At 41.5% G+C, this 21939-nt stretch overlaps 3 protein-coding genes and 1 non-coding gene across 7 annotated transcripts in view; 1 reads left to right on the plus strand and 3 right to left on the minus strand.

Annotated features, from left to right (window-relative positions):
* Nucleotides 1-9626: 9626 nt before the first annotated feature.
* LOC103712462 (GEM-like protein 4) lies at nucleotides 9627-11431 on the plus strand. 2 transcript variants are annotated; one of them, XM_039126892.1, is made up of 5 exons: nucleotides 9627-10340; nucleotides 10473-10553; nucleotides 10674-10767; nucleotides 10851-10948; nucleotides 11047-11431. In XM_039126892.1, exons 1-5 carry the CDS (start codon nucleotides 10187-10189, stop codon nucleotides 11088-11090), a joined length of 471 nt encoding a protein of 156 aa, XP_038982820.1. In that variant the 5' UTR covers nucleotides 9627-10186; the 3' UTR covers nucleotides 11091-11431. The 2 variants fall into 2 exon arrangements, with proteins under 2 accessions (XP_038982820.1, XP_038982819.1); XM_039126891.1 differs by having other exon boundaries at nucleotides 9635-10020; nucleotides 10108-10340; nucleotides 10674-10948.
* A 2005-nt stretch (nucleotides 11432-13436) lies between these two features.
* On the minus strand, nucleotides 13437-13509 carry TRNAK-CUU. The gene has a single exon. It is a non-coding gene; the product is annotated as a tRNA-Lys (tRNA).
* A 1236-nt stretch (nucleotides 13510-14745) lies between these two features.
* Nucleotides 14746-17883, minus strand: LOC103712461 (F-box/LRR-repeat protein 14). Its single transcript, XM_008798988.4, has 2 exons — nucleotides 17276-17883; nucleotides 14746-15932 (listed from the first exon to the last, which is right to left on the minus strand). Exons 1-2 carry the CDS (start codon nucleotides 17637-17639, stop codon nucleotides 15028-15030), a joined length of 1269 nt encoding a protein of 422 aa, XP_008797210.1. The 5' UTR covers nucleotides 17640-17883; the 3' UTR covers nucleotides 14746-15027.
* Nucleotides 17884-18421: 538 nt separating this feature from the next.
* LOC103712460 (myosin-1-like) overlaps nucleotides 18422-21939 on the minus strand; it is a 39539-nt gene continuing 36021 nt past the window's right edge. For all 3 annotated transcript variants that reach the window (XM_039126893.1, XM_008798987.4, XM_039126894.1), the window contains exon 23: nucleotides 18422-19502. In XM_039126893.1, coding sequence (XP_038982821.1) covers nucleotides 18831-19502 — 672 coding nt within the window. In that variant the 3' untranslated portion in view covers nucleotides 18422-18830. The remainder of the gene's footprint in view (nucleotides 19503-21939) is intronic.

Genomic DNA, 21939 nt, shown 5'->3' on the forward strand with positions numbered 1-21939 from the left:
TTTCGATCTCAGCAGAAAAAGAAGAAGAAGAAGGCCCGGCCGCCGCCGACCATGGCGCGCCTCCGCCCGAGCTCCCTCCTGCGGCCGCGGCCGGCCCCTGCTCGCCCCCTCCCTAGCCCCCTCCTGTGGCCTCGCCCCCTCCCACGGCCCCCGCCCGAGCTCCCTCCCGCGGCCGCCGTCGGCCCCGGCTCGCCGTCGACGGCGGCCCCGCCCCCTCCAACGGCCGCCACGGCCCGGCCCCCTCCGGCGCCGCCGGCTCGCAGGAGGAGAAGAAAGAAGAAAGAAGAAGAAGGGAAGAAGAGAAGAAAAAGAAAAAAAAAAGAAAAGGAAAGAAAAAGAAAGAAAAAAAAATAATTAAATAAATGCATAAATAAATAAATCAATAAATAAAATAAACAAATAAATAATATATTCTAATAAAATAAAATAATTATAAATAAATAAATAAATAAAGAAAAAGGAAGAAAAGGAAAGAAAAAGAAAAAAGAAGAAAAGGAAAGGAAAAGAAAAAAGAAAAGAAGAAAAAAAAAGAAAAGAAAAGAAAAAAAAAACAGAAGAAAAGGAAAGAAAAAGAAGAGAGGGAAAGAAAAAGAAAAAAAGGAAAGAAAAAGAAGAAAAGGAAAGAAGAAGAAAAAAAGAAAGAAAAAGAAGAAAAAGAAAGAAAAGAAAAAAAAGAAAAGAAAAAGGAAGAAAATGAAAGAAAAAGAAGAAAAAGGAAAGAAAGAAGAAAAAGAAAAGAAAAAGAAGAAAAGGATTATTTCTACAAAAAGCAGAAAACTCAGTTAAGTTCAGCATTCTGCTCTGTGCACACAATTTATTGTTTACTGCACACAGATATGTGTCATTTGCACACACTTATTGTTGTAAGTCTAGAGCATGGCACAAACTCAGTTAACCTGGAAACATACTTAATTAACGTTGGCACACACTAAATTTACCCCCGAACATACTTAATTAACGTTGGCACACACTAAATTTACCCCCGAACACAGTTTTGTGCTTTTTGCACACAGTTTTCTGCTTTTTGCACACAGTTAATCGACTACTGCACACAGATATGTGCCATGTGCACACAGTTAAGTTAAGCATTCTGCTCTGTGCACACAATTACCCGAACACAGTTTTATGCTTTTTGCACAGTTTTCTGCTTTTTGCACACAGTTTATCGATTACTGCACAGAGATATGTGCCATGTGCACACAGTTAAGTTAAGCATTCTGCTCTGTGCACACAATTTATTGTTTACTGCACACAGATATGTGTCATTTGCACACACTTATTGTTGTAAGCCTAGAGCATGGCACAAACTCAATTAACCTGGAAACATACTTAATTAACGTTGGCACACACTAAATTTACCCCCGAACACAGTTTTGTGCTTTTTGCACACAGTTTTCTGCTTTTTGCACACAGTTAATCGACTACTGCACACAGATATGTGCCATGTGCACACAGTTAAGTTAAGCATTCTGCTCTGTGCACACAATTACCCGAACACAGTTTTATGCTTTTTGCACAGTTTTCTGCTTTTTGCACACAGTTTATTGATTACTGCACAGAGATATGTGCCATGTGCACACAGTTAAGTTCAGCATTCTGCTCTGTGCACACAATTTATTGTTTACTGCACACAGATATGTGTCATTTGCACACACTTATTGTTGTAAGCCTAGAGCATGGCACAAACTCAATTAACCTGGAAACATACTTAATTAACGTTGGCACACACTAAATTTACCCCCGAATACAGTTTTGTGCTTTTTGCACACAGTTTTCTGCTTTTTGCACACAGTTAATCGACTACTGCACACAGATATGTGCCATGTGAACACAGTTAAGTTAAGCATTCTGCTCTGTGCACACAATTACCCGAACATAGTTTTATGCTTTTTGCACAGTTTTCTGCTTTTTGCACACAGTTTATCGATTACTGCACACAGATATGTGCCATGTGCACACAGTTAAGTTCAGTATTCTGCTCTGTGCACACAATTTATTGTTTACAGCACACAGATATGTGTCATTTGCACACACTTATTGTTGTAAGCCTAGAGCATGTAACCTGGAAACATACTTAATTAACGTTGGCACACACTAAATTTACCCCCGAACACAGTTTTGTGCTTTTTGCACACAGTTTTCTGCTTTTTGCACACAGTTAATCGACAATTTTTTTTCTTTTCTTTTCTTTTTTTCTTTTTTCCTTTTCTTCTTTTTCTTTTCTTTTTTTCTTTTTCTTTCCTTTTTCCTCTTTTTCTTTCCTTTTTCTTCTTTTTTTCTTTTTCTTTCCTTCTTTTTTTTCTTTTATTTTTCTTTTTCTTTCCTTCTCTACACACAATTAAGTCTTCTGTGCACACACTTAAATCTTCTCTCAACACAGTTAAGTATTCTATACATCACATAGTTAAGTTAAATATTCTCTATACACAATTAAGTCTTATATGCACACATTTAAATTTTCTCTGCACACAGTTAAGTGTTCTACGCATCACACAGTTAAGTGTGTGCAGAGAAGACTTAATTGTGTACAGAGAACACTTAACTGTGTGATGCACACAGTTAAATGTTCTCTGTACACAATTAAGTATTCTCTGCACATACATGAATCTTCTTTTTCTTTCCTTTTCTTCTATTTTTTTCTTTTCTTTTCTTTTCTTTTTTCTTTTTTTCTTTTTTCTTTTTCTTTTTCTTTCCTTCTCTTCTTTTTCTTTCCTTTTTCTTCTTCTTTTTTTCTTTTCTTTTTTTCTTTTTTTCCTTTTCTTCTTTTTCTTTTCTTTTTCTTCTTTTTCTTTCCTTTCTTTCCTTTTTCTTCTTTTTCTTTCCTTTTCTTCCTTTTTCTTTTCTTTTTTTCTTTTTTTCCTTTTCTTCTTTTTCTTTCCTTTTTTTCTTCTTCTTTCCTTTTCTTCTTCTTCTTTCCTTTTCTTCTTTTTCTTTCCTTTTTTTCTTTTTCTTTCCCTCTCTTCTTTCTCTTTCCTTTTTTCCCTTCTTTTTCTTTTTTTTTCTCTTCTTCCTTTCTTCTTCTTTCTTCTCCTCCCGCAGGCCGGCGCCACCGGAGGCCGGGGGAGAGGGCCCGGCCATGGCGGCCGCAGAAGGGGGCCGCAGGAGAGGGCCCGGCCGTGGCAGCTTTATTTATTTATTTATAATTATTTTATTTTATTATAGAATATATTATTTATTTATTTATTTATTTATTTTATTTATTTTATTTGTTCATTTATATTTATTGATTTATTTATTTATGCATTTATTTAATTATTTATTTTTTTTCTTTTTTTTTCCTTCTTTTTCTTTCCTTTTCCTTTTTTTCTTTTCTTTTTCTTCTCTTCTTCCCTTCTTCTTCTTTCTTCTTTCTTCTCCTCCTGCGAGCCGGCGGCGCCGGAGGGGGCCGGGCCGTGGCGGCCGTTGGAGGGGGCGGGGCCGCCGTCGACGGCGAGCCGGGGCCGACGGCGGCCGCGGGAGGGAGCTCGGGCGGGGGCCGTGGGAGGGAGCTCGGACGGGGGCGGGCCATGGGAGGGGGCTCGGGAGGGAAGAGGCCGCGAGAGGGGGCGAGCAGGGGCCGGCGACGGCCGCAGGAGGGAGCTCGGGCAGAGGCGAGCTGTGGTCGGCGGCGGCCGGGCCTTCTTCTTCTTCTTTTTCTTCTGAGAACGGGAGATTAGGAAGGGAAGGGGCACGGGAGGTGGCGGGGCCGCGGGATGGGGCTCGGTAGGGAGCGAGACGGCGCCGGTGGCGACCGCGGGAGGGAGCTCGGGCGGGGACGGGCCGTGGTCGGTGGCGGCTGCCCCTGTTTCTTCTTCTTCTTTTGGGAATGGGAGATCAAAAGGGGCAGGGGCATTTTAATATTCTTAGGGGGCGTTTTCGTCTCATAATAAAGTATTGAAATATGGCTGGACTGATCGTTAAACAACCAGTCAACAGGGATTAAACGTTAAAGACCGGTCAATAAATGTACCGGTGATTAATTTCCCCAAAATAGGGGAAATTAATCACCCACCCTCTTTTAGACCACCATCCATGTACCGCCCCAGGTCATGTGTCGAGCTGCATGTAATTGGAATCAAAACAGAGCGCTGTTAATACCGTTGACAAAGTGGCGATGCCGGTGGCGGCAGCACCTCACCGAGTTTTTCGCTGCAGCAAAGAGACAAAACGCCATCTACCCCACTGGCCACTGCCAAGACTTTCCCAACACTACCACAATTACCATTACCATACAATATACATGTAAAAAAGAGAGCGGAAATAAACAAACAAACAAAATCTCGTCACACTCTCCCAATAAGGACTCTCCTATCCACACCCCCATGTGACCACCCCAGCTAAGAAGAATGGCGGACTCTGTCTCTCAGCAGACTCTGCACAAGTGCAGAACGGAGAAAATAAGAGAGAGAGCATCTTCTTCCATCCCCTCCGTCGACCTCTGCTTCTGCTTTCTACTACTGCTCCCACGTCGCCTTAGCCTATAAAAGAGCGAGCACCACTGCTTAGCTAAAAGTCTTCAACTTCTTATAAAGTGCGTCTCCAGTAGTCCGTACCATCTGGGCCTCTTGGCGCTTTGCTGGTGGTTGTGGTGCTGGAGATGGCAGTGGCGATGGGGGTGGCAGCGGCGCTGGAGGAGGCCGGGTTGGTGCTGGAAGGGGGGAAGAGGAGGGTGCGGAGTCTCTATTGGAAGCTGAGGGCGGAGATCCGGAGGCTAATGGAGAGGGGGAAGGCAAGGAAGCAGCGGTTCAGCTTCCACTACGACCCCTTCAGCTACGCTCTCAATTTTGATGATGGGGGCTCCACTTTCCTCTACTCTGTCGGAGGCCAGTATTCGATCTCTCTCTCTCTCGTTTTTTTTCCTGAAGGGACCTCCTGATCTTAATCTCTTGGAAAGAAAAGAACGAAAGCTCTGTGATGTAGAAAATGGCAGTGACTACTGTGGAGCTTTCTTGGTTGTTTTGGTTAAAAAAAAAATCAACTTCTGTTAGTTTTGGGTGCATCTGTTTTTATGGAGTTAGAGAAGCAGAAATGCAGTTCGGCGCTTTCTCTTTCCAAGTCTGAAAGGATCTTTCGGACGCTCCAAAAATACTTGCCATGATCACGATTTTGACCGGCTTTTCAGACGTTCATGCATGGCCCCGGTTCATTTAGAGGTGTCTCCTTTTTTTTTTTTTTTTTTTTGCTAAAGAAGAAGGGGGTAGGGGGGAGGAAGGGACAAGCTAGCCCACCCCCGCATAGCAGCCTTCACTGGGCCCCCGCTCCGTCAAGAGAATGTTCGATGCGGGCAGAAATGGCCGTGTGTTGGGCACCCCGACCGGTTTTACTCATGCTTTCCCCACCCATGGGCCCGGCTCAGCTACTCCTCTGGGCTCTGGCTCGAGTCCCAAGTGCGAGTACATCACACCTGGCACCACTCCGGCTACTAGCGGTCCAAGAGCGGTCCTATACCTCATGTCCACTCGAACTTGGGACCATGAGGTTAGAATCTCCGCCCAATACCACTAGGCTACCACCTTGGTGGCATTTAGAGGTGTTTGGTTTTATAAATCCCTATTCTTCCCACCAAATCTATGCGAAAATGATGCCATACTTAGGCCAAATCTAACCTAATTATGCACACCCAACCCCAGGCCCGAAATTAACGAGAAAGCGAGGAACAAACCTTATGCTTCTAAAGCCAAATTACAATTTGTAATTGTACATTGCACTGCATTTGTTTGATATAGAAACCTGCATAAAATTATAATTCATAGCAAATGTAAGCACCTTGGGCTACAGTCACCTCTAATTGAAGACTTATGTCATAAAACTAGTCCACCGCCAACCGGCCTTGGGTCCTTTGGGTCTGGCGCTCTTCTCAATCGCGTGCACACTGAAAGTTTCAGTCGGATGGTGGCAATCTCACTATATTTAATTTTTTTTAAAGAAAATCTATATGACCATTTCTGGACCATGTATTAAAACAAACAGAAGCTTAGTAGCCGATGAAAAATAACAAGAAAGCAAAAGGCATTTGATGTATATGGTTCTTGCTACAGCTTATCAGAAGGTTTAACTAATTAAAACACATTATGGCGCCAAAATGTGGTAGATCAAGAGTAGCCACTAGACAGGCCCAACATCATACCGCCGAGCTTACATATCAGGAGCTCTCCATAGTTGGCCGCATCCTAACCGAGAGTTTTAACGATCATCAAGATTCCACCGATGTTACAGGCATGACATCATCCGTACACGAAACATGCACGCCCAATGTCCAAGCCGTACTCAACCTAGTTACTTTCGGTCGACCTATATGCCTTAATTCTTTGATGGTAGGTATGCTCCTCCACCATACATACACGAAAAAAAGAGACAGAGAAGATAAGAAAGAAGAATGCCATAACAGACTGAAAGACAATCTCCTTTTATTTTTGATTACGGCATTGACTATCAGCCATTGAATACGTTCCATCCAAAAAAATTCCGTTGCTCTGTACCATTTCAAATTGAAGTGCTACCATTTGATGAATACCTGGGCTGTAGCGATCAAGCGCGGCTGAGCTTCTCTAGTTCTGGACGGAGCAGGAGGCTATCAATCTTTATAACGTTATTGCGCTTCTCATCCTGGTGTTTAGAGCCAATCAGTTCTTAGTGACGTCACTTTTATTTTTTATAATTCTCCCTTCAACGCCTTTTATTTAATGAACATTCTTTTATAACGGACAATTTTAATTCCCTTCCGGCATCAATGAGTGAGGCTGCTGCAACGCTAGCAGCCGCTGCTACTAACTACAATATGGGTGCTGCTGCGTCTGGGGAAAGCAGAGGAATCCCAGCCGGGTCATAATGGTTGCTTTGATTGATTGATGTACTCGGTACTGCAGCTCTTGTTACCGTGTCTCTCAATCTACAACCACCCAATCTCTTAATCATACTAATCATATCTACGTGAGGAGGAATCTCAAAAACTATACCCCATTGCGCTCCTGCTCTAATTTGGAAGGCTGCCCTCTTAATTTTACTAGTACGGTGCTGTTTCAAAAGAATTTGGGACCGTCTATTTACGAAAAGAGATGGTGACTATGCTTCGTACCCTGCATCATCCCCATTTAATTGGTTTGCACTATACTAGCAACCACAGTAAAATATCTAATGGATTTGAGAGTGTCGCCTACTTCTGTAGGTCGGGTTTCGTTGGAGTCATTGCGTGGAGTTTTTAGAGCCTAGAAATCCTAGGCAAACCTAAAGAACAAGGGGTAGGGTAAGGATCTATTTTAGTGTAGGGGAAGGACCACAAGGTAAACTCTTCAACAACTCTCCATGAAGATCCTAAATTACTTGGTTAGAATTAGGCAATTTGGCGATTGGAGACCGGTCGGCTTGGCTAGAGCTGAGCTGCACAATGAGAGATCCGACTTGCAAAAAAAGAAGCAATCAGAGGTTGCCGGAATGTTTTCGGCAAAGAACCTTCTGATGTTTAAGCTAGGCAGAATTTTGGTGGAACAACGAAGATCCAAGATGAAGAGCAGCGAAGGTCCCATACTTAGGATCCCCTGACTTGGTTTATATAGAGAGGAGGGCGAGAGTCCATTGTGATCTGGTCATGCAATCTTCGGATGAGCTATTATACTCTTTTCTTATCTGGCTCTTTAAGAAGGTACACCCTTCCTTATTTGGTGTGCGGAGATCGTGCCAAGCTATAAACGCCTGCGCACTATTTGCTTAGAGGTTTGCTTAGCCGTCGACTCTACGTGCCACAATGCCACACCCAGTCATTAGTCGGTCGTGCTGGTAGGTGCGATTTTAGTGGGCATCGAATCTAGGACAGACAATAGTAACAAAAGTATATCCGAGTAGTTCTCAAACAATATTTTAGTAGATCCATCAAAATATAAGCTTGTAGTCTGGATAGTTCTATTTTTTATTTTTTTCCTTCTAGTTAGAGTATCCTAAGTTTCCTTCTGCACATCATGAAGTTCCCGAACTGCAAATCCTCTATAAACCTGCTTGTAGGCAAATTCCAACTCTAGGTGAAATATGCGCGGGCAGAGAATCCATGCACAGCTGGGACGTGGCAGTCAGCAGTTAAGTTTTGTCAGCATATTCCATCATCTCCGAATAAGGCCATACCAACAGAAAGATAGGCCCCACGCATGCCGTCGGTGGAGAAATTCTTACAACCGTTCCTTTTTATCTCATCGTATTCATACCTCCTTGACATTAGAATCAGCAAGGCTAGATGTGATAAGAGTATAGATTATGTTGATAAAACTAGCGAATCTTATGAGAATCCATGGAGACGTATGTTTAGAACGCTAGGGCTTAAAAGGAGAGAATATGTGAGGGTTCATGCGGGTGCGTGTTCAATCATATATCAACTATATACTAGGTAGATTTTGGTATACTTATACAGGGCGAATGAACCCAAATAACACCTTATGACTATCTTTTTTTTGTGTGAAATTATGAGCTTGATTCCTCTTGTTTTTATATTTTATGAAATGCCTCTGTTTTATGTACTCCAGAGGATGTCGAGGAATTTTCTGGATAGTACTGTTTGTAGTTTGTTAAGTAAGGTTGAATCGAAGTGCTGTCAATTTTGAACATGAAGTTGTGAACAGTCTTATAGTGGAATGCAGGTGGCTGATTCGGCCATCTCCTGCAAGGTGAGCCTAATCCACTACAACTTGTCGGCTTCTTTTCCTTGAAAAGTTCAGGGTTGCGGATGAAGGCAATGCCTTGACTGCCACATGGTGGTGGCCATTGTTTAATGGCACAATCCTCCAGTTCTGCTGCAACATGTGATGGTCACAATTGTGTGGGCCAATTCCAGCAGTAGGTTTACATACAGAACTTGAGAAAAGTAGCAGCCTAATGACTTATATATCTATGATGCACCTCCACCTCAAAACCAGGAAAATAACAGGAAAAAGATAGTTTTACAGATAAGCATAAGGGTGTATGCATTTTCTTTTCCTTTTTGTGTCCAATGAGATTCGCCTTCTTTTTGTCGGTTTTGATTCTTGGAGTAAAACAAGGAAAATGCACCGACTTTTAATGCAAGCCAGAAGTTATTGTGACGCAGGTTATCCCAAGTGTTGGGAGTATTTTTTATTACTTTACTCCTACAATTTCGCTTGCACTATTTCGATCATTATTTCGTTCTCTCTCCTTTGCATGAGAAAATAACGTTGGTTGTTTTTCTGAAGCACTTGAAGAAATATATATGTCAGCTCCTGATCCTTCAATTTGCCGGAGTCTTATCCGTTTTATTAAATAAACGGTCAAGCTATCTATCACCTCCATATCCAAAGAAGCTTCTCTTGTCAACACCAGATCTCCAAACACGTAATGAAATGCTGACTCAGTTCTGCGTGGGATGAGATCCCGACTCATTGCTGCGTCAGCCGACGTCGGTAAATGCGGTGCAAAGCTTCGAGGAACCGAAGGGAAAGAATAGAATTGGAAAGGTGGGAAAGATTATCTTATCCGTTTCTTACCTCAATCCTATGGAAGGATGGTCTTACACATCATATGGGTCCAATTCCACGCCAGCCGAAGACTTGTGGTGCATAACCCTCGACGGAAAAAGGACCCTTTTCTTGGAGAGCAAGATCCATTCTTTATCCAGATACGTGTCAGAAGTTGATCGATCAGCTGAGTTAGGTCGTGTTCATGGTTTCATCTGCGAAGTGGCTGCCTATGTACGAGGCCATCCATTTTACTGGCCTCTCTATAGACATGCTCAGCTTGGAAGGCCATTCTGCCGGAGACCATGGCTCGGATGTCACGGATTAGGAGGTGGCGCTCCTTTTCAAAGATGAACAGGACAGAGAACTTATTCACCTAACTTGGTCATTTGGTCAGTATCGAAGTTGTTGCATGATTAAGCTTCATCAGCTCCTTTGATCATGGAAAATTCTAGAAAAGGGGGATGGATGGCACAAAAGCAGGGGGAGACTTTTCTTCTCTCTTTCTTTCTGGGTTGGTTCATTACATTACAATTCTTTTATATCGGATGAGCTGATGATGACTCTGCAAGATAAAAGAGCTGATTCGGTCAGCCACTTTATTCCTGCTGAATGCATTCACCACTTCCTAGATTTCTCCACCTTATAAGGACTCTCTGCCGGGCGTTTGGAGCAGGGAGCGGCTCTCGGAGAGAAACAACCTCAAGAGTGAGTGGTCGGAGCTAAGAAGGGCTAAAGGAGCTTCACCCCCAAAAATGAAGAACCCAAGCCATGGCCATGTCCTTGGAATTCCTGTCAGCTCTGTCACATATGCAGCAGAGGAATTACCAAGCGAGCCTGCTTCTGTTGCCGAGCCTGCTAGCTTATACCTGCAATCCGATTCATATGGGTCCATGTACTGCAAACACAGTAATGATCATCTCCCTCGCATTCTCATATCAATTGTTCTGAATTTTTTGTTTTTTGTTTTTTTCATCTTTTTCATAGCATTTGAAAGACATCCTTCAGCTGTATATTAATGGGAATCGTCTGGAATTGTAGGTAAAAAGGATTCAGCTGTCGATCGGATGAGCAAGTTCAGCAAAAAAGCGGACAATTATGTGCAAGGAATCCGAGAACATGGTAACCATCCACCCCCACCTTCCTACCCAAATTTCAGTACAATGCAATTATGTTTTGTTTCCATAATCCATAGAGTATATTATAGTAAATGATAATAACTATTCCCCTACGAAATTGCAGTGACCTTGGGGCCTAAGATCACTGAAACTATGAAGGGGAAGTTGAGCTTAGGGGCAAGGATTCTTCAAGCGGGTGGCGTGGAGAGAGTTTTCAGGCAAGCTTTCTCTGTTGAAAAAGGAGAGAAATTGCTGAAGACCTTCCAGTGTTATCTGTCAACCACTGCTGGCCCTATTGCAGGGATGCTCTTTATCTCAACCGAGAAGGTTGCATTCCACAGCGACAAGTCCCTTACGCTAACTTCTTCCAAAGGAGACCTGGCCAGAGTGCCTTACAAGGTAATTTCATTTCCAAAGGCTCTCATGCACAAGATTAGAGAATAATATTCTGAATCTTATTTCAGTTTCTAACTGAATCTGGTGTCTTCGATATATAGGTTTTGATTCCGTTGAGAATGATGAAGAAAGCCACGTCGAGTGAGAATCTGGACAAGCCAAACCAGAAGTACATCCAGATGGTCACCATGGATGACTTTGAGTTTTGGTTTATGGGATTTATCAGATACCAAAGATCTTTCAGATACCTACAGCGGGCAATCTCAGAATTACGATGACCTTTCGGCAGAATATACTCATCATATGATATGTTCGAGAAATGAAAACAAGTCTTTAGTGTACAATGTCTCGTTGTAATTATCACGAAAACTGCGACACGTTTTTCCATCAGAGCATGTTCCATGCAGTCTTAAAGAAAAAAGGGTGTCGATTTTGTTTCTTCTTTTCTATGACATCATGCAAATTAAGAGCAATGCGTTCATCGTACTATGAGCGAGGCTTGTATGCCGAACTTTGACAAGGTTTCGATGTATTACTCAACAAATAAGTTGATGATTAACGAGTGACAAAATTCTATCAGTATAAAATACACTCGGCGCTGAATCCGGGTGGCTTTCAATGCTGAGATCTCCATCAAATTCATTCAAATGAGAGAGGTGGAAAGCACAACTGACCAAGAGCTGGTAACAGAACCTGAAAACAAGAAAAATCAAACCCAGGTGGTCCGAACCTCTCCGGCCTGTCCTTTTAGTTTGAGAAAGCTACTCCATTCTGACAACATAGATCCTTTGAACTCAATGTTCCTCTATGAACATTATTTCATCCTCGAACATAGCTTGTTCCAGGAAACGATGATCTTCCATGTCTTCTTGGATCTCATATACTAAAAGTATAACTTTGGCCTTCCTGATCACTCTCCAAAACTGTGAGCCACTGCCATTCCTTGTGTCCAGCATGCCTCAAACTGAAGCACTGCAGGTGTACTCAGCAAGAAGAAGCTTCCTCCATAGCTCTTCCCTGTTAGAAAAGGAATTCCGCCACCATTTACAGAGCAGAGCGATGTTCATGTTTCTAGTGTCGAGGATTCCTAGACCTCCCTCTTGTCGGGGTTTGCAAATCAACTACCAACTCCCAAAATAAAATTCCCTTGGTTCCATTCGGTCCTTTCTAAAAGGAAGCATCATGTATGGACCCAATCCCTTTAATCGCCCACGAGGAAGCCTGGTGCTAACCACAACTCATCCGCTGATTCTTCAACATCAGTCGGTTCGGATCTCTACTTAGTTTTACCCAAGCTTCATCCTGGTCATGGATAGATTACCCATGTTCGGATCCATAAGTAGTGACAATCGCCTATGAAGACTTGCTTTCGCTGCGGCTTACCTCTTGCTTCCCTTCAAAAGAAATAGGAATCGAGAAAAGGAAAGATTTGGGCTACTTGGAGGGAGCCTTCTCATTGATGTCAAAGAACTTAAATATGATTGAGTTACTAACAACCAAAGATGAGAATATAAGAACATTTTTTGATGTCAAGAGAATATAGGAACTATCTAGCAGAGAGCATGGATCCTCTACGGTGTGCAGTGTGTGCACGGCACTGTAGAGTGTTGTGCAGCCGTAGATGGCTGCCATCACAAAATGGATGACCATCAAAGAAGGTAGTTTATAAGCATGTGCATGGCGCCCATTGTTTCATAGCCATCCATCTCATGATGATGGCCATTCAGGGACGAACAATATTTTATGGTACGAGGCCGCACCATGGAGGAAAACTAGAACTACTGTTGTGAAATATTGGACGACGAACGTGTGGATCAGCAGCTAACTACAATTTTGAATGCTAGGGATCTAGTTTTCTTGAGCATTTTGAAGGGCCCATGGTACCTTCACCCTTCAAGCATTGATGATCTACCATAAAGAATGATAAGAATAAATTTTCTGACATATTTTTGAAATACTATGTTCTTCAATGTTTGGAAGATGGACAGCATGTTAAAAAGAGCAAATGGCATCACTAAAAAAGCTCATGGCGGCCATGAGGTATCTATCATCTTAAAGGCAATTTTCTCCATAGATACCCAAAGCGTGGGTCAAGGTTGGAGAAAAATTTCATCCAATAATTCATCAGTCATTGGAACTGGAAGTTTTCTTGATGGTAATTTTGTTGACGCAACGATCCAGGTGATGGCAATTTCTGTATCTCCATTGAGGTGGGATAACTGGATACGCAATAATGTCTTTCAAAAGATTGGCTCTCATGACATTAGTCTAGTGGTTGCCTAATTAGACAATGCACTGCTTACATACTGAAAACAGAATTTTAATTGACATTATTATACGTCTACATATATCCAGCAGTGTAGGCTTGAGTTAAGAAAAGAAAATCCACAGAATACTTACCGGTCAGGGTTGCTTTTTACCAAAGAATAATATAGTCTTTCTTTCAGGAAGAAAAGAAAAAAAAGAAACTTTGAAAAGAGATCCCAAAAGGCGCCCACCGTGGGGCTCGAACCCACGACCACAAGGTTAAGAGCCTTGCGCTCTACCGACTGAGCTAGACGGGCTCGATGATTGCAATGCATAAAAAAGCTATTAGACAGAGAGAAGCGTATACCCTCTTACCTTCACAAATGATATCAACCTAAAACGACGTCAAAACCCTCCCTAGCAACTCGAAGCCCTTCTAGCTGCTGGCAGCATTGATGGCGATCTGCTTGAACAACATAAAACCGGTGCTAGCAGATTCGGGACGGATCGATCCACTAAAATCAGCTTTACTGAATCCCAACGAACAAGGATGTGAAAATTCTGAGAGGTCCAAATGTACCAGAGACAAAGATTGATTTCATCTTAATAGTTTGCAAGGAAACAAACATTAGGAGATGCCAAGAACAAGACAGCCTGCTCCTAACGAGTCTGAGATATGCTGGGAGGTCTTTAAAGGCAAGTTATTCCACACAGCTGAAGTAGATGGGCACGCCGAAAACTAGTGACGAGTGACTCGATCTCTCTCAAACCCGGTCCCTCCCTCCCTCCCAAATCCCTCATCAGGTCACATCGGAGTTCAAGCTCCCGCTTGGTGCCGAATACTTTCAAACCAAAGCCGAACTCAGCTTACTTAAGGAGCCCGGCTTGGGCCAGGGACGGACCAATCATGGCCATGCTCATTTCCTGTCCTTCTTATATAGCTTTTGTTCGTCTTTTAAAAGCTGAGGCGAACAAGCCATGATCAAGTTAATATGTCAGCAAATATCATATATTTGATGTGGCACTGTAGCAATCTAACTACAAATTTTCAGCAAGTATATTATATTCTGCCCATGGTTTGTCGAGGAAATTTTAATGCACAGAGAAATCCTAAATATCAAGATTTATCGTCTCGATACCGAACCCGATACTGTGCCACACTAGTTCAGTATTGATGGAGTACAAAATATTTTCAGCCTACACTTTTTGTACCGTGTATCAATGGTATGACCTGCGCTGCCCGAGCCATGCTAAATATAATGTGGATATTTCTTATTGGTTTATGCAGATCATGATCCAATGCCGGATAAAAATCTTGTTCGTTGTAGGATAAAAAAAACCCATCTTAAAGTCGAGCAATTCATATCAGGAGTTTTAAACAGAAGCTGCATGTCACTATAATAGGCTGCACAAAAAGCAAATATTGGATCAAGGCACACTGCAGCCATCAAAACAGCCCCTCTCTTCCATGCGTCCACTGTAGAATCAGGCAATGCCCTTGAATTCTAAAGCATGATGTTCATATGTACTAGCTAGAGCCACTATGTTTATTCTCATCTATTCTAACGCATCGTCCAAGTGACATATTCATCAAAAACAGTAGTTAGCTCTGAAAGTATCAAAACATATTTACATAAATCCACTGAGGCATTTGTGTTTCAATCACAAAGATTGACAAGCAATATAAATCAATGAAACATGATACGAATTCACAGCACTGCTAAGCGTACTTACTACTCTCACTTGGCTGCTAAACAAATTGGGAAGCTGATTATGATGTGACCTTGTACATGAGCAACTTTCGGCCAAGAGCCTTCCCTTATTTTGGTCTGGCTTCAAAAGAAGCCACCAATCATAGCATCGCTCTCTGATAAGCTGCCATCAAAGTTCGTTCGACAGCGTTCTGGAAAATGCAACCCAGCTTGTTCGCAACCAAGCCTTGTAACATTTGGACAGGACCGCAGGTCAAGATACTCCATGGACTTGCAGTACTGCAATATTGTGCCTACTCCAATAACCGTGATCCGCAGGCAGTTACTGGCCTTCAAGACCTTCAAATCGGACTCAAACCCTCCCATTCCTAGTGCCTGAAATGCTGAATCTGTTACTTTATCGCAACAACCAATGTCGAGAGCCACAAGATATCTACAATTTGACAACAAGCGGCTCAAGGATAAATCGGTGATGTTTAAACACCAATCCATCCGTAAGTTCTTCAGGCTGCCACCACAGGCAAGTGCTAGGGATTTCATTGATTCATCAGAAACATCACGGCATCCACCAATAACCAGGGTCTCAAGGTTATGGCAGCAGTTAGCCAAGGTAAATATGGATTTATCACCAACCTTGTAGCAATCCAACAGCTTTAGGGTCTTCAGAGATGATGAAGAGACCTCAGCAGTTCTCGAGACTCCCAAATCACCAATCTTGCTGCATTTACTAACATCTAAAGATTTAATATAGCGACAGCCATTTGCAAGAATCGAGAGCCCAGCATCAGTTATGCTGTTGCATCCTGCTAGTCCTAGCTCTTCTAGGTGAGAGCAGCTCCTGGATAAAGCTTGCAATAGATGATCTGTTATGGATTTGCAGCCAGCAAGGTGAAACCTTTTCAAATTGCAACAACCCAGTACAAAGGCTGCCAATCCCTTGTCTGTGAGTTTTCTGCAGTACGAAACATCCAAGGACTGGAGCGACGGAAGGCCATTTCCCAGTGTTATCATCCCAGCATCAGTAACACCTGTCCAACAGTGCACACATCATTTCTATTACAGATAGAAGCAATGCATGATAGCTAGTTGCTCAAAACCATAAGAAGACCAACTCATGAATATAAACATATGTCGGCCTAGATGAAGAATTTATTCTCTTAATTTTTCAGTTAAATTACTGATTTAATATTGAGTTACATGTTAACAATGTAAGACAGTTGTGATTCTGGGTAACTTGTTAAATTCCATACCACAATCAAACAAATGTATCAAATGGATAAAAAAGTGTGTGATTGTGTGTGTGTGAGAGAGAGAGAGAGAGGAGAGAGGGAAGGGGGAGATTGAATCAGAAATGTGTTTCTCAAATACTACATTGAAGCGAAGTGGTTCTACAAAATGACTTCATGAAATAAAAGCAGAAGACCCTGCCTTAATACAATTACTGATTCCCTGTTATTAGAGCAAAATGCTAGGCTTGTAATACTCTACAGAGCAGCGTAAAAGTTTCACAAAACTAATTCTCATGGAAAAAATCAATAAAGAATTCCTCACGCTAAATCGTTCACGTGGATCCTGATCATTCAGTAAAAAGAGATTTTCATTCTACAACAACATTTTACTGTCTAAATAGACTGTCAACTTCAAATCCAAATGAATGGACTACAATTCAAAAAGCTCATTTTGAGCAATATATTTTTACTAAATTACATCAACGACCTTAAAAAAATGCAATCACGACTCAGATTCCAGAGCCCAACTAAAAACATTATATTTTCCATACAAACAGTTTCCAGAAAGCAAAGAATAAATATCATCTTATAATTCTAACCAATAACCGCATCATTTACATTTAAATAATCAACAACAACCAACAACAGATATTCAAATCATATTAGAACAAAATGCAACCAACATCATTCAACAATAACAAGCAAATTAAAGTTTCATCCTTTGTACCAAGATAATATTATAATAATGTGCAGCAACTTGGAAAAAATGCTATTCTCTTTCTTAAGTAGCCTCAAAAGGGCATAACCAAAGAAGTTTTTCGATTCTGAGTTCTGAGCTTTTTTTTTTTTCTTCAAAGAAAGTAAAAGTCCACTCGGTCGTATCACCAATTTTCACCATCATCGCCAACAAGAGTTACAAAATCTCCAAAATAAATCGAAACTTAAATGCCAAAAAAGCGACCTCAGTCCAAAGCCTAAAACTGGCCCCTTTTTTTACCGCCCAGTTGATCAACACAATCAACAAGCACGACAACAGCACAAAATTCGTAAATTCAATCAAAATTATCCGCCGAAAAACTTAGCAAAATTGGAGAGAAAAGGAAGAAAATTGAATTCCCCCCTCCAAAGTCAAAAAATCTCACCTTTACAGTTGTGGAGATTAAGAACTCGCAAGCCCCGGAACCCGTCGACGATAACCGATAGATCGGAGTCGGTGACGCCAGGGTAGAAGGACCGGGAGGCGGACTGGGAGAGGTCGAGCTCGACGAGGCCGCAGAAGCGCTGCGCCATCTGGCGGAGCATGGCGGGGCCGGCCCGGGCCCGGAGGCGCCGCCGCTCGGAGCTCTGCAGCCGGAGCCAGCGCTTGCAGACGAGGCCGAACGTGTCCTTCTCCTCCTCTCTGTCCAGCCTCGCCAGCACCGCTCGGAGCTCGTCGTCAGTGAGGGCCTCGTTGATGCAAACCCTCGCCTCCTCCTCCTCGCGCTCGGCGCTTTCCCGCCTCGCCATGGCCGTGCCGGATATACGGATTCGGGCCGGCCAAAGATGGGGACTAGGGTTTCGTCCGCCCCAGCGTCCTTATCAATAGGCCGTTGAGCTGCGACCACGTGATAGCTTTAGAATTACTTCATTATTCAGTTACGGAACCACCCGAATTCAGGATAGGCTTTAGAGTCCAGCCCCACTGCGACGATCTGAGTAACTTTTGTGAATAATAATAGAGAAATAATGGTTCCTAAAGAAATAGAATAGCCACTAATAGAGAAATTAATCATCATGAACAATTAGAAGAGCTTTCCTCCTAGTCTTTATGATGATGAGGCCAAACTTACCCATGCGATAGTATCCAGAACTACATGAAATCCTTGCGTACAGGTTTGAAACACATTTAATTCCTGCGTGCAGGTCCACAGTTCATAGATCCACGGAATCTACGGCTCTCGCTGTTGGATGTGAGGGATCTTTTCTGATAATCTGATCTATGGAATTGGTTCCCTCTTGGACCTACGTGAATGCCGGCCTGCAGAAATAAAATTTGAACCAAGTCTCACGCAATCACGTAATTGGTTCTGGTCAACGTAGCGACCATCTGGTTCAAAACGCATGGACTCTCTCTCTCTCTACTAGTTGTTGGATCCTGGATATAGAAAACCAAATTAGAGTGGGGATAGATTCCATCTATGATTTTGTCTCAAAAAAGCAAAAAATCATAGCCTACTTAAGAATCCGTTCTTTAGAGATAAAAAAACCAAAATTCTATAATTTTTTAAATAAATATTTTTCAGGCAATATTTACGTAAAAAAATAATTTATTCATGCTCTTTTGCTCGACTATCTGATGTTTCAAGTTCTATGCGGACCATAGCAGACAACAGACAAACTGTTTTATTCAAACTGGAAAATGATGAAGTGTGCATGCCCTCTTCTCTGCAACCCTACTGGTAGCTAATTAATGCAGCGTTCTCATGGTTCCCAACTAAGCAGCGAGCAGCATAAATTGTCATATATTGTGGACCCATGCAACATTGGCTTGTTGCTACCTACGGACGCTGAGTTGAGGGCTTCCCATAATAAGCAGCAGGGTGGACTATCCTCGAATGTTTTGAGCTGCACTGACATACGTGGATTCTCTCCGCAGATGGTCATCCAACAGCATGAGAGCTATAAGAAATGGTATGCATGTACGTATGTTAGAATGAGCTACATAATTTTTGTGCTGTTCAACCTTGCCCACCATTTCCTCTTTGCCTTATCTGAGCTTGCAGCACCATCAGCTTCAAGCTTGTGCGCGATTGACTTGGTCTCTCGGAGTCGCATGCTGAAATCCTTCTTCCATGATTCAAAGTTCTGCTTCAGCCTCCTCAGCTCTTTTTCTGGATTTAGATTTGCCTCTGCCTGCCCAGACTTCACCTCCACCAAGAACTTCACATCATCTGCAAAAACCTGGCTCCGCTGCTCGAATTCTTCAGCAAGGCGGCTGATAGCGCCAAGGCCTGCACTCATATCTCGGTCCAGGACGCGGGACCCCAATCGCGTATGACTCCCCTCCCGCCCTCTGGTTCCAATATGGTTTCCATTACTGTCCCAGCTTTGATCCACAGATGCATCGGATCTTCGCGCAGCATCATCGGCGGCAAGGCTTTTCTTTGCGATTGAGAGGCTCGACTGTAAGGATCTCATTTGTTTCTGCCACACCTCCTCCATGGATCTCATTTTCTGCTCATACTCCAACCATCGGCTCTCATACTGCTGGAGCCTCTGATGGAGTATGTCGTTCTCCTCTTCCTTCACTCTAAGTGCAGCCTCAGCCTTCAGAATTCTTCTTTGTAGCTCTGCAAGGAAAGATGCCTTCACCTGCACCTCATCGGATTCCTGAAGCAAAAATCTCAACGTGGATTTAACCAATCAAACCAAGTGCAGGAGCAGCATAAGATTATGAGTTGTTATTGCTAAGAAATAATTTAAACAGGTGGCAAGGACAGAGAGGCTTTTTAAATCCATCAGAAACAGGCCAAGCGTTGTTTTTCTTTCATCCTGAAAGTTGTTGATGGAATTACAAGCTTCTTGTTTAACTTGACAAAACAAGGTTGGCATGTCAAAAAAAAAAAAGTAAACGAGAAAACAATAGAATGGCAGCATAATAAAGGGCTGCACTAAAAATCACAAGACTAAGGATGGTGACTTAGAAGGCATAGGCATCTGCTTTAATGTACATGTGCAAATACATGAGTTCAACTCACATATGACCAAGTTTGAAAACTTGCATGGGCTTTTGGTCTCCCCTGGATCTTGTGGAGTTTCAATTTCTGGAGCCTCATTTTTGACAGCTTCAGAAGTTCCCCTCAGGGTTTTCGAGTTTCAATCAGAAAACCCGACAAAAATTCAAAGAATTAAAAAAAAAGAAAATTAAAAGAAGCCAAGAAACACAATCAGCCAAAACTTTAGAGCATTTTGTACTACATAGGTTCTTCATTTATGCAGTAAATTTTAGGCTGAAGTTCTATTGCATACAAGTGAAATTAATATATTGTCAATTGTAATGTGAATAAACAATTGCATGTTGTGCAAGCTTTATACCTTTTACAATTCATGTGAAGCTCATGGAATATTTCGAAAAACTACAACTAATGTTGAAGCTGGATTCTATACTTCCTATATAAGCAATTGCACCAGTCATTCCCCAAATAATGGAGCTAAGCTATGATTTTTGAAAGCTTAACTCTCACATTCCACTTCCCTCTGGACTTATCACAATGTCTTATGATGCTGCATGCGTAACAAATAGCTTGATAATAATATGCAATAAGGTTCGGTGTCACCATCCAAATCAATGTAACAGTGGCTCGGCTCTTTGATCAAATAACAAGCTTGGAAAATATCTTGATCCAGTGTTGAAACCATCACCATGTTATCCTCCAACCATTAATCCGATATCTTATTATAATCCATTCAGCATTACCAAATCATCAACCAAATGTGGAGCTAGATTCCATAACATTGACTAATTGAATCAAGATGTCTCATATTAAATATGAATCAGTGTAAATTTCATGCCCAACACTTTACTCTTTCTTGTATTATTTATTCTTTTATTATGTTTTTATTGTTTGTTACGCTTATTTTACTTCATTTGTTTCCTATAATTTTTCCTTCGTTCTAGTTTTAAAGTCATTTTGTTTTAATATTTTATTTTAATTTTGCTCTTTTCCATTTTTTACTTCATCTTCTATGCTTATTATTCCTTTTCCTTTTAATGGATAATTCTATTGCTATAGTTCTTCACCTCTTTATTCCATTAGATATAATGCTGAATCAATGGTTTGGTGATCATTGGTGGCTGTGTTGAATTGTCTATTTACTAGGAACTACATAGTCTTTAATTGTTCAATAATAGTTGCCAAATATATTTTCGCTTACCTGAATATATTGAATATGTTACTGAGGTATATTGTTGCCGATTTTTAAAACATAGTGTTGAATCTCATATTCATGAATCATGACTTCACATATAATTGTCGAGTCTATGTGATTATCTATGTAGTAATAAGAATCCACTCGAGTGATTAGGTACATTAAAAATTAAATTACCTTTTCTATTCACTAATAACTTCTCCATAAATCTATGATATGTCTATGTCAATGGTTATTAGTTCTTATGACTAGTTTCCTACTCTCATTTTTTTTTTCTTCCCACGTTATTAGATTTATACATGCTGCATTCAACCTTTTCTTCTATAGCTATTAAATATTGACCTCAGCTTTCATAAGTGTAATTTTTGTGCCAAAATCACAAAAGCAGCAATACATCATGAGAAGATACATCTTGCTCATAACGGAGCAGTGTCACTGTTTGTCAAAAGGTCACAACAAGTATTGGACAGGAATTCGTAGAATATACGGATAAGTTGTGTAAGTCAAAAGCCACAAGGATTGCTCAGTTGGTAGAAGTGGAAGGAGATTAATGAGGGAAAAGGAAGAAAATAAGGAAATGAGAGAAGGTTTCGTAGGAAGTGATAATGCAAGCATTGAGACATTCCATAAACCAAATGACTGCTAAACAGCCAAATGAAGTATCAAATATGATTCTCGATATTTTAGTTGGTCAAGCATACCTACATTGATGATACATGATAGAAGAATTTAACTAATCTCTGCAGTTGAATATTGGTGAGAGAGAAAATAAATTGAGCCAGAATTCTTATTGCAGTGAGCCAGTGACAGAATACTGCAATTTTGTATACATGTGGACAATTTGAAATTAGATTTTAGACTAGAAAGAAAAAAACAACAGATGAAATATTAGATGATG

The sequence above is a fragment of the Phoenix dactylifera genome, chromosome 5 (assembly GCF_009389715.1).
Source record: "Phoenix dactylifera cultivar Barhee BC4 chromosome 5, palm_55x_up_171113_PBpolish2nd_filt_p, whole genome shotgun sequence".
NCBI lineage: Eukaryota > Viridiplantae > Streptophyta > Magnoliopsida > Arecales > Arecaceae > Phoenix > Phoenix dactylifera.

Excerpts from the sequence above, each read along its gene's own strand:
- LOC103712462 (XM_039126891.1), top strand. The coding sequence starts at position 10,187 with ATGAAGAACCCAAGCCATGGCCATGTCCTTGGAATTCCTGTCAGCTCT. Across the intron at positions 10,554-10,673 it reads GCAAGGAATCCGAGAACATG|TGACCTTGGGGCCTAAGATC; the intron begins GTAACCATCCAC and ends ACGAAATTGCAG. Across the intron at positions 10,949-11,046 it reads TGGCCAGAGTGCCTTACAAG|GTTTTGATTCCGTTGAGAAT; the intron begins GTAATTTCATTT and ends TTCGATATATAG.
- LOC103712461 (XM_008798988.4), bottom strand. The coding sequence starts at position 17,639 with ATGGCGAGGCGGGAAAGCGCCGAGCGCGAGGAGGAGGAGGCGAGGGTT. Across the intron at positions 15,933-17,275 it reads TAATCTCCACAACTGTAAAG|GTGTTACTGATGCTGGGATG; the intron begins GTGAGATTTTTT and ends ACTGTTGGACAG.